At 40.1% G+C, this 12,500-nt stretch overlaps 1 protein-coding gene across 2 annotated transcripts in view; it reads right to left on the bottom strand.

The window, feature by feature from the left end:
• LOC138949514 (uncharacterized) overlaps positions 1-12,500 on the bottom strand; it is a 725,664-nt gene that overhangs the window by 215,322 nt on the left and 497,842 nt on the right. For both annotated transcript variants that reach the window (XM_070321340.1, XM_070321341.1), the window contains exons 21-22: positions 8,251-8,331; positions 3,491-3,571 (exon numbers count right to left, since the gene is read on the bottom strand). In XM_070321340.1, coding sequence (XP_070177441.1) covers positions 3,491-3,571; positions 8,251-8,331 — 162 coding nt within the window. The remainder of the gene's footprint in view (positions 1-3,490; positions 3,572-8,250; positions 8,332-12,500) is intronic.

Below are 12,500 nucleotides of genomic sequence, written 5' to 3'. Positions count from 1 at the left end.
TGTCCATGTTATATAGTGCTATATGTTTTATGTAAAATCAATGTCTTGTTTGTATTATTGTTATGTACCACCCCTGAATTTCTCTATGAGATAATAAAGTATTCTTATTCTTATTCTTATTATAGTGCTATATGTTTTATGTAAAATCAATGTCTTGTTTGTATTATTGTTATGTACCACCCCTGAATTTCTCTATGAGATAATAAAGTATTCTTATTCTTATTATAGTGCTATATGTTTTATGTAAAATCAATGTCTTGTTTGTATTATTGTTATGTACCACCCCTGAATTTCTCTATGAGATAATAAAGTATTCTTATTCTTATTCCCTGTGGACAAATGGACTTGATTTTCACACATATTTATACACAGATTTTAGCTCTGCACTTTGTGGTCTGCTCAACTAAACCATTTGTGATTTTTATCACGTGACTTTGAATGACTTTACAGTAACTGCTTTTTTATATTTAGTCAAGTTTTGACTAAATATTTTAACATCGAGGGGGAATCGAAACGAGGGTCGTGGTGTATGTGCGTGTGTGTGTGTGTGTGTGTGTGTGTGTGTGTGTGTGTGTGTGTGTAGAGCGATTCAGACTAAACTACTGGACCGATCTTTATGAAATTTGACATGAGAGTTCCTGGGTATGAAATCCCCGAACGTTGTTTTCATTTTTTTGATAAATGTCTTTGATGACGTCATATCCGGCTTTTCGTGAAAGTTGAGGCGGCACTGTCACGCCCTCATTTTTCAACCAAATTGGTTGAAATTTTGGTCAAGTAATCTTCGACGAAGGCCGGGGTTCGGTATTGCATTTCAGCTTGGTGGCTTAAAAATTAATTAATGACTTTGGTCATTAAAAATCTGAAAATTGTAAAAAAAACATAAAAATTTATAAAACGATCCAAATTTACGTTTATCTTATTCTCCATCATTTGCTGATTCTAAAAAAACATATAAATATGTTATATTCGGATTAAAAACAAGCTCTGAAAATTAAATATATATAAATTATTATCAAAATTAAATTGTCCAAATCAATTTAAAAACACTTTCATCTTATTCCTTGTCGGTTCCCGATTCCAAAAACATATAGATATGATATGTTTGGATTAAAAACACGCTCAGAAAGTTAAAACAAAGAGAGGTACAGAAAAGCGTGCTATCCTTCTTTAGCGCAACTACTACCCCGCTCTTCTTGTCAATTTCACTGCCTTTGCCATGAGCGGTGGACTGACGATGCTACGAGTATACGGTCTTGCTGAAAAATGTCATTGCGTTCAGTTTCATTCTGTGAGTTCGACAGCTACTTGACTAAATATTGTATTATCGCCTTATGCGACTTGTTTAAATTTTCTCTCTCTTTTTTCTTTTTTCTTTTTTTTTTCTTCTTTTTTCTCTTTTCTTTTTCTTTGTACATTTAGTCAAGTTTTGACTAAATGTTTTAACATAGAGGGGGAATCAAAACGAGGGTCGTGGTGTATGTGTGCGTGCGTGCGTGCGTGCGTGCGTGCGTGCGTGTGTGTAGAGCGATTCAGACCAAACGACTGGACCGATCTTTATGAAATTTGACATGAGAGTTCCTGGGATTGATATCCCCGAAAAAAATTTCGGTTTTTTGATAAATGTCTTTGATGACGTCATATCCGGCTTTTCGTGAAAGTTGAGAAGGCACTGTCACGCTCTCATTTTTCAACCAAATTGGTTGAAATTTTGGTCAAGTAATCTTCGACGAATCCCGGACTTCGGTATTGCATTTCAGCTTGGTGGCTTAAAAATTAATTAATGACTTTGGTCATTAAAAATCTGAAAATTGTTAAAAAAAACCTTTTTTTTATAAAACGATTCAAATTTACGTTCATCTTATTTTCCATCATTTTCTGATTCCAAAAACATATAAATATGTTATATTTGGATTAAAAACAAGCTCTGAAAATTAAATATATAACAATTTGGATCAAAATTAAATTTTCGAAATCAATTTAAAGACACTTTCATCTTATTCCTTGTTGATTCCTGATTCTAAAAACATATAGATATGATATGTTTGGATTAAAAACACGCTCAGAAAGTTAAAACGAAGAGAGGTACAGAAAAGCGTGCTATCCTTCTCAGCGCAAGTACTACCCCGCTCTTCTTGTCAATTTCACTGCCTTTGCTGTGCGCGGTGGACTGACGATGCTACGAGTATACGGTCTTGCTGCGTTGTATTGCGTTCAATTTCATTTTGTGAGTTCGACAGCTACTTGACTAAATGTTGTATTTTCGCCTTACGCGACTTGTTTCTTCTTTTTCTCTTCTCTCTCTTCTCTTCTCTTTTTTTTTTTTTTTTTTTTTTGACAAACAAACATTTCTCGTTTAAAAAGAAAAATTTTGTTTTGTTATTATTTTATTATATTTTATGCGTTATTTTTCTTTCTTTTTTTCTTTTTGTCTGTCCGTTTTTCTTTCTCTCTCTCTCCCTTTCACTCTTTCCTTCTTTTTTGTTGTCTCTTCATCTTCATATCTTTCTTTCATGCTTTCTTCCTTCCTTACTATTTTTATTTCTTATCTTCTTTCTTTCACTCTTTCTTTCTTTTTATTTCTGTTACGCTATTTATATATTGGTCGTCGACCTTAACGATTATATCCGTGTCATTATTCATGCCTCTTCCTCTTTCTCTTTCTTCTTCTGACATTTTTGTAGTTGTTGTTCTTCCCTTGCAAGTGTCACTTGTTGTTTGTTTGCTTAACGCCCAGCCGACCACGAAGGGCCATATCAGGGCGGTGCTGATTTGACATTTCAATCAACCATTTCAGCTTGGTGGCTTAAAAAATATTTAATGACTTTGGTCAATAAAAATCAAAAAATTGTAAAACACACTTTATATAAAACGATCCAAATTTACGTTCATCTTATTCTACATCATTTCCTGATTCCAAAAACATATAAATATGTTATATTTGGATTAAAAACAAGCTCTGAAAATTAAAAATATAGAAATTATGATCAAAATTAAATGTCCGAAATCGATTTAAAAACATTTCATCTTATTCCTTGTCGGTTCCAGATTCCAAAAACATATATAGATATGACATGTTTGGATTAAAAACACGCTCAGAAGGTTAACACGAAGAGAGGTACAGAAAAGCGTGCTATGCAGCACAGCGAAACCACTACCGCGCAAAACAGGCTCGTCAGTTTCACTCCGTTTTGCACAAGCGGCGGACTACGGTCATTGCGAAAAAAATGCAGTGTGTACAGATTCATTGTGTGAGTTCCACAGCTTGACTAAATGTAGTAATTTCGCCTTACACGACTTGTTTGTACCGCACCTTCGTTGCGCGTGATGTGTAATATCCCCATTGCAAGGGGCCGATGGCCTATAGCACTTAAATGTTCGTATTCTCTCTCTCTCTCTCTCTCTCTCTCTCTCTCTCTCTCTCTCTCTCTCTCTCTCTCTCTCTCTCTCTCTCTTTTTTTTAGTGCAGGAAGGGGTGACTGGTACTCACTACACGTGGAGTCTTTGGCGTCACACACTCCAGTTGAAATACATTGTGACGTGTTGGCGCAGTTATTTCCCAAGACATATTCTGAAACACAGATGTATAGCTGTATAGATCACTAAAAAGTCAAATCGCCATTCAATTTTCTGTTTTATGCACCTTACTTCTCTAGTCTTTATGTAGCCTTTTGTCAAAGGCGGTAGGCGTCAACTGTTTCCGAGGCCATCTGCATTTGCTTGAGATGGGAACGCGCATGAACAATGATCGATCACCATAGTGTGTATATGAGTCGTGGAGATGTAGCCTTGGGCCTGTGCTTACTGTGTATATGAGTCGTGGAGATGTAGCCTTGGGCCTGTGCTTACCGTGTATATGAGTCGTGGAGATGTAGCCTTGGGCCTGTGCTTACCGTGTATATGAGTCGTGGAGATGTAGCCTTGGGCCTGTGCTTACCGTGTCTATGAGTCGTGGAGATGTAGCCTTGGGCCTGTGCTTACCGTGTATATGAGTCGTGGAGATGTAGCCTTGGGCCTGTGCTTACCGTGTATATGAGTCGTGGAGATGTAGCCTTGGGCCTGTGCTTACTGTGTATATGAGTCGTGGAGATGTAGCCTTGGGCCTGTGCTTACTTGGCTGTGCTTAATTTTACCCGGAGCAGTGTTCTCGGTGTGATGCGCTTTTGTGACCCGCAGCGAAGGAAGCACAGGCCAAGGACTGTAAATCTCAACAGCTAGTGTACACAGTACCATCGACGATGATCCATATTTGTTCTTGCGCGTTCCCATCTCCATCAAATCGAAACCAGCACTTGGATCTGCCTGAAACTTTGGCACTTATTGCTTCAACCATTTTTGGCTTAGCATGCAAAGTCACGATTGTGTTAACCTAAAACCCTGAATAAAGCCTAATATTCATTTAGTTCTTTCGGAAAAGTTACGTAACACGACACACTTAGTATACACATTCACAAAATTCAACAGATTTTGGTAAGCCTATTGGTCATAACTTCTGAAATTTCAAAAGTAATTCATTGAGAAGTTAAGCATATAATTATGGCTCTTTCAGTGGAGGACCCCCTCAAAAAAGGTCGCAGATTTTTTTGCAGATTTCAAAAACGGGGCTATGGGTTTTGTCATGTCGATTTTAGGGGTGACCTTGTTTGTCAAGCTGTCACGGGATGCCTATACAAAGTACCGTCAATCGGACAAATAATATGAACAGCTGACATAATTTCCTTTTCCAGCATATAAAGTTAAACCAAAATTAATTGCATGTTAATGCTTTTCATAGCGTGCGACATGTGTTGCTATAATTCGTTGTTTATATACACAAAAACAGAAGCAGCACACCGTCAGGCATGGCATTCTCCTCGGATCCGAGGATTTCCGAGACAAGCTACACATCTCCGAGACAAGCTACACATTTCCGAGACAAGCTACACATCTCCGAGACAAGCTACACATCTCCGAGACAAGCTACACATCTCCGAGACAAGCTACACATCTCCGAGACAAGCTACACATCTCCGAGACAAGCTACACATCTCCGAGACAAGCTACACATTTCCGAGACAAGCTACACATCTCCGAGACAAGCTACACATCTCCGAGACAAGCTACACATTTCCGAGACAAGCTACACATTTCCGAGACAAGCTACACATCTCCGAGACAAGCTACACATCTCCGAGACAAGCTACACATTTCCGAGACAAGCTACACATTTCCGAGACAAGCTACACATTTCCGAGACAAGCTACACATCTCCGAGACAAGCTACACATCTCCGAGGTAATGGGGTTTTTTTAAACAAAGAGCAAGTTGTTCAAATAATATTAATTCTGTTAAAGGATTAAAATGATCGTTGGTTACTGGCAATACAAAACATTTCTCAAATTTGGTCATTTTTTTTGCTGTGTAAAGTTCCTGAAACATGCTCCCAGAGTGCGCCAGATTGCACAGATTTTAAACTAGATTTTAGAAAAATGCTGGGGGCCCCTACTTTTCCAGATTTTTCTTTCACAAATTCCCATCCGCGTTTGAAGTTTGGAGCGAAAACCTTCGCCTGCTCAACGTATTTTCGTAGACATAATAATAATGATAATAATTGTCAGTAAGTACTGGTGTCACATGACTGATGTGAAACAGTTGATTGGCTAATGGCAATGCGCTTAAAACTGTTGGCGCACTCTTGGAGTGCGCTGACTTTTCCAGAGAGCGTATTCTTCCGCCCTTTTCCAAAGCGAGGCTGTGCCCCTTCTTTTGATTTGAGAAGATTATTCTCATCCTCCTTGTTAGTGACATGTAGCTTATCTTCTCAACATTACAAAATGATGCTTGACCCTAAATTTCCCACGACTAAAAGCAGAAGTGTTTTTGTGTTTTTTTACAGATTTCATGCGCATGTGCCACAGTGAATCTAAGCCTCTTCTTTCGACTTGCGAAGATTCTTCTCAGCCGCTGTGTTAGTGGCATGTAGGTTATCGTCTCCACATTACCAAACAATGATGCTTGACCCTAAAATTTCCCGCGACTAAAAGCAGAAGGTTTTTTTCTGAGATATTTCGAGCTGGACAAAGCAGCATTTGGAAGTCGACTGATTCAATAGACTGTCCTACTCGTATATATGTAACAGACGACACCATCAGTTCAGGACTGAAATGAACGGTTTTTGCATATTTCAAGACAACTACGATGTCAACAGAACACGCGAAGGCTTCAAAACATTCTTATCATGTAATCATAGCACCAACCTCCCAGATGAATGCAGGTACATTGCGAGAAATAACATGCCAACTTTATTTGTTTGCGAATGAGGGAACGAACGTGTCACTTTGAGTCGTTTGACATCAGGGGACGCCACTCAGTAGCTTGGGGGTCGTTCATTTTTAGGGGAGCATAGAACATTTCGGTACATGTTGTTTTTAATACCAATAATTAATACTGATGTTCTTTTTGTGGTTTATTGGTTAGCACCAATGTAACTGGCAAACTTCAAACGGAATTTTGTTGTTTTCCTCTAACATGTTTGAAAAAAACCAATGTTTCCTGTGCCAAGATTCTTTTTTTGGAGAGTACACTTTTCAAAAAAAGTTAAGGATCGGTTGAAAAAACGGATCTAATTATATACAAAATTGCCAACAAATTAAACATCGACATAATAATTAAAAGATGAATGTGTTTGAATTAACAAATGAACAATAAGTCTTGACCTAGAATTTTGTTTGGCAGGCAGAGTTATTTCACTTTGTGGGACTTCTGAAAAGCTTCTGCATTTTGGAAGAAAAAGGGTGTTTTTTATAGCCCCATGAAATTTGCGGAACGCATGCCAGGGCAAAATGTTGTGATGCACGTGCTACAACAGGGTCCTGGCTATGAACATCGCTCACCAGCTTGTGTTTGAAGGTTGACACGCTGACACAATTATGCACAGTAGCAACATGCCCCCACGAAGAAAACTGAGCGATTTGGATAGAGGAAGGGCAATAGGATGGCTACAATACGGTGTTGCTGCCAGGCAAGTGGCCCAGAGGCTTGCAGTGGCTCCCTCTGTCATCATCAGACTAAAACAGAGATTCCGCGCAACTGGAAGAGTGCAAGAGCGACAACGTTCTGGTCGGCCCAGAGTCACCACACAAAGAGAGGATCGCTTGAATCAGAGGCAGGCCATGCAACAAAGAATGGCTACGGCAAACAACATTAGGCAACGCCTACAAGCTCCCACCAACACTGTTGTTAGTGGTCAGACGATCCGAAACCGCTTACACAACTTTGGCTTGCGTGCAAGGCGTCCAGTCCGAGGAACAACCCTGACTGCTAATCACCGAGCAGCTCGTCGAGCCTGGTGAACTCAACATGTGAGGTGGCAACGTCAGCAGTGGGCTCAGGTGTTGTTTACAGATGAGTTCAGCTTTTGCTTGGAACCTGCTGATGGTCGCATCCGAGTGTGGAGGCATCGCGGAGAGCACTTCGCAGAAGGCGCTGTTCTGGGCCGACAGCGTTTTGGCGGAGGCTCTGTGATGGTCTGGGGAGGGATCAGCACACGTCTAAGGACACCTCTGTACCATGTAGTGGGCAACTTGAACGGTGTCCGCTACCAGAATGAGATCCTGCAACCCCTGGTCGTTCCAGCCCTCCAAGCGATCGGCCCTTGTGCGATTCTTCAGGATGACAACGCACCTCCCCATCGCTCTGCAGCTGTAAACACCTTCATCCAGCAGGCCAGGGTCAACAGGATGCTGTGGCCAGCCAACAGCCCGGACCTGAACCCCATTGAGCACATGTGGGACGAGCTTTGTCGTCGGGTACAGCAACATCACCCTCCTCCTGCCAATCTGGGTCAACTGCTGCAATGGCTCCAGCAGGAGTGGAATTGAGTTCCCAGAGCATTCATATGCAACCTGGTCCACTCCATGCGCCAACGACGTGTTGAATGCCTGGCACACAATGGAGGGCACACGCGTTATTGACACTTATTCACATTGTTGTGAATTCCATTTTCGAGGGTTGTCACGTTTGACACACTCTAGCTAAATTGTCGCTGCCACGTTCGATCTTTGCTTTGTTAGTCATTACTCCTTGGTTGTTCAATTATATAATTTTAAACAAATGAAAGAATTCGGTCTCGTCTGTTTTGTGTGGCGTGCTTGTAAAAAAGTGATCCTTAACTTTTTTTGAAGAGTGTATATATACATATATTAGCAGTAGCAGTGTATAATACAGTCATCATTAAGACATCGGTCTGCAATGTATGTGTTAGAAACTTACTGCACTTGGAATTATCACACGTTGTTTCAGACCTGCAGAGTGCCGTGTTTGCACCAACACAGTCAGACTGCAATCTCAGTTCTGTAGTAAACATAATAAACATTGTTATTAAAGAGAGAGAGAGAGAGAGAGAGAGAGAGAGAGAGAGAGAGAGAGAGAGAGAGAGAGAGAGAGAGAGAGAGAGAGAGAGAGAGAGAGAGAGAGAGAGAGAACAAGAACAAGAACAAGAACAATTCTTTATTTAACGAGGGTAATAAAGTAAGCAGTGATCTGCTTTTTTACATCTGGCCCTCGCCCTAAAGAGGGACTAGTCTAAAATTGCTAAAGAATAAGCAAGTAAAGAAAACTTCTGCTACATGATTATAACAAGTCGCGTAAGGCGAAAATACAATATTTAGTCAAGTAGCTGTCGAACTCACAGAATGAAACTGAACGCAATGCCATTTTTCAGCAAGACCGTATACTCGTAGCATCGTCAGTCCACCGCTCATGGCAAAGGCAGTGAAATTGACAAGAAGAGCGGGGTAGTAGTTGCGCTAAGAAGGATAGCACGCTTTTCTGTACCTCTCTTTGTTTTAACTTTCTGAGCGTGTTTTTAATCCAAACATATCATATCTATATGTTTTTGGAATCAGGAACCGACAAGAAATAAGATGAAAGTGTTTTTAAATTGATTTGGACAATTTAATTTTGATAATAATTTTTATATATTTAATTTTCAGAGCTTGTTTTTAATCCGAATATAACATATTTATATGTTTTTGGAATGAATCAGCAAATGATGGAGAATAAGATAAACGTAAATTTGGATCGTTTTATAAATTTTTAATTTTTTTTTACAATTTTCAGATTTTTAATGACCAAAGTCATTAATTAATTTTTAAGCCACCAAGCTGAAATGCAATACCGAAGTCCGGGCTTCGTCGAAGATTACTTGACCAACATTTCAACCAATTTGGTTGAAAAATGAGGGCGTGACAGTGCCGCCTCAACTTTCACGAAAAGCCGGATATGACGTCATCAAAGACATTTATCAAAAAAATGAAAACAACGTTCGGGGATTTCATACCCAGGAACTCTCATGTCAAATTTCATAAAGATCGGTCCAGTAGTTTAGTCTGAATCGCTCTACACACACACACACGCACACACGCACATACACCACGACCCTCGTTTCGATCCCCCCTCGATGTTAAAATATTTAGTCAAAACTTGACTAAATATAAAAAGAAAAAAAAAGATAAGACGTATATCTGGTCTTAAAAACGTTTGTGCTGCTAGTTTGCCGTAGGATTGTCGGAAGAGTGTTCCAGAGACTGCTACCTGAATAGACTAAACTAGATTTGAATAGGTCAATCCTAGGCAGAGGCATGTTCCGTCTCATCAATTGGCGTGAAGTTTTTAACGTGAATTTGGAAAATATGGTTTGAGGTACACATCCATGAATAATTTTATGCATGAGGGTACCTTTATTATAACTTAGCCTTGCCTTCAGAGGAAGAATGCCTAAGTTCATGTAGTCTAACTCAGATAGGGTTGTTTTCTTTAATAAGACTACTTTAAGCGCTCGTTTATGTAATCTAATTAGTGGTTTGAATGAATTTTCACTTGCCGAGTCCCACAAGGTAGACGCGTAGTCAATAACAGACTGAATAATATTATGAGCATTAAAAAATAATTTCCTGGCTTCCAAATTCCGAAAGTGCTTGATTCTAGATAATAGATAAACCTTCTTGGACACTTGTTTAGACAGTTGTTCGATGTGGTGTGACCAAGACAGGTTGTTATCAATGGTCACTCCCAAAACTTTATGATGGTCGACTTTTTCAACAAGTTTATCATTAACCGTTAGATCGTGAAATATTGAGGTTATGTTCTGGCGTTTTTGCCTAGTTGTTATTATCATGCTTTTTGTTTTTGGGGGGTTAAGGGACATGTGATTTAGCTCAGTCCATTCACTCAACTGGTTTAAACTTTCTTGCAGTGTTTCTGATAAACGACTTAAATTGGTGTTACTAGAATGTATGGTTGTGTCATCTGCAAAAAGTTCACATAAATTCTCAATGTGAAGGGGAAGGTCATTTATGTATATAGAGAAGAGGAGAGCTCCTAAAACTGACCCTTGTGGTACGCCATATCGTACCTCCTGCATACTTGATGCTGAGGCGTTTGCGTATACAGCCTGTTGCCTGTCACTAAGAATCAATCAATCAATATGAAGCTTAGAAGAAAAGAAGTTATAAGTTCAACAGAATCAATCCTGAGTCCATACAATGTGAGTTTCCTCAGTAACAACTTGTGGTCAATTACATCAAAAGCTTTGGCAAAATCTACAAAAAAACAGCTCCACAAAATTCATTATCGTTGATCTTTTCCAACCACTGATCAACAAGAGAGACTAAGGCAGTGTGACAGGAGTGATGAGCTCTAAATCCAGACTGGTTAGGGTGAAATAATTGATTGTGGTCAAAGTGCGATAATAGGTGTTTGTTTATATGTCGTTCCAGTGGTTTTGATAATACTGACAGTATAGAAATCGGCCTATAATTTGAGGGTTCTTTCTTTTCGCCAGATTTAAACAGAGGAATGATTTTAGCCTGCTTGAGGGCTATTGGAAAATATGTTTGTTCTAAACAGAGATTATAAATGTAAGTGAGGGTGTCAGAATTTACAGGGGCTGATAACTTTAGAATCCTTCCATCAAGCCCGTCTATTCCCCGGGTACCCGTTTGCTTTAAATGAGTGAGTGCGTGAAATACTTCAGGTACCGTAAGCGGAGGAATATTTAACTGAGATGAAATTTGTTTTGATTTAGAGAAGTCTTCCAAAACTTCCAATTTATTTAAGGTTGTTTTATCGTTTATAATAACCTTTTCAGCTATTTTGGAAAAATGTGTGTTTAAATCATCAGGTGATATGTCCTTTAGGCAACTTGAAGTAGGTGCAGTCGTTTTATTTGTAAGTTCATTTATTGCTATCCAAATGTTCTTTGAATTTTGGTTTGAAGAAGCAAGGTCTTGAAAATACTTTCTTTTTTTTAATCGTTTCATTGAATTAACTTTATTTCTCTGTTCTCTATACTCCTCTTCTTTACCGATTGACTTTACAAAATCACGATGATCAACAACATTTTTGCCCATTTCGCGTAATCGGCAAAATGCTGCCCAACTCGTGAAATCGGCAGCGTTTTGCCGAAATCGCGTGAAGGCCTCTAAAACTTGCCTATTTCGCGAATTCAGCAGCCGATTACGCGGAATCGGCTTTTTGCCCATTACGCGAAATCGGCAATAGCAAGTTAAGTGTGCGTGTGTGTGTGTGTGTGTGTGTGTGTGTGTGTGTGTGTGTGGTGTGTGTGTGTTGTGTGTGTGTGGTCGATCTCTCTCACTCTCTCTCTCTCTCTCTCACTAACAGTGTCAATGACAGTATAACAGAAAAGAACACGAGCCACACACAGGGTGGACGGTTTGTGAAAAAAGCGGCAGAAGTTGCAAACAACTTAATTGACATTTTCACAATGATTGGCGCTCCGTGTATCCTCCAAAGCGACAATGGTCGAGAATTTGTTGCTTCAGTGGTTGACGAACTCAAAAACATGTGGCAAAACATTCGCATTGTACATGGGCGGGCTCGACATCCCCAGAGCCAGGGTTCAGTAGAGCGATCGAACGCAGATGTGAGCAAATGTTGATAGCGTGGACCATCGACAACGGCACCAGTAACTGGTCTGAAGGGCTCCGCTTTGTCCAGCTACAAAAGAATTCATCCCCACACAAAATTCTGCAGAACAAAACTCTATACGAGGTGTTGTTTGGGGAAAAACCGAGATTGGGTCTGCAGAAAACCTTTCTGCCTAAAGAAGTTGCAGACGTGCTGACGACAGAGGAAGAGCTGGAATCTGCCATACGAGAGATGACAGGGGCCGAGGAAGTTGATGACGAGGCCATGGCCGTACCAGAGATGACAGGGCCAAAGGGAGTTACAGACGAAGCCATGGCCATACCAGAGTTGACAGGGGCGGCAGAACCCGTTGCTCAAGACGTTATGGCAGTAAACAAAGAAGAAGATGTGGCTGCCAGTGCATATTTAGAGACCAAAGATGAGGAATCAGCACAATCCGATTGTTCCCAGGCAGATCCCAGATCTCAAGAAGAAGAGAATGACAATACATCTGATGACCCCACAGTTGCTGAACACATGAAGATCAGGGCGTGCCGAGCGGAGGCTTCACTTGGCCAAGAAAAAAGTAGCGC

Source organism: Littorina saxatilis, linkage group LG15 (assembly GCF_037325665.1).
Source record: "Littorina saxatilis isolate snail1 linkage group LG15, US_GU_Lsax_2.0, whole genome shotgun sequence".
NCBI classification, from domain to species: Eukaryota; Metazoa; Mollusca; class Gastropoda; order Littorinimorpha; family Littorinidae; genus Littorina; species Littorina saxatilis.
This window is presented reverse-complemented; position numbering and strand designations above follow the sequence as displayed.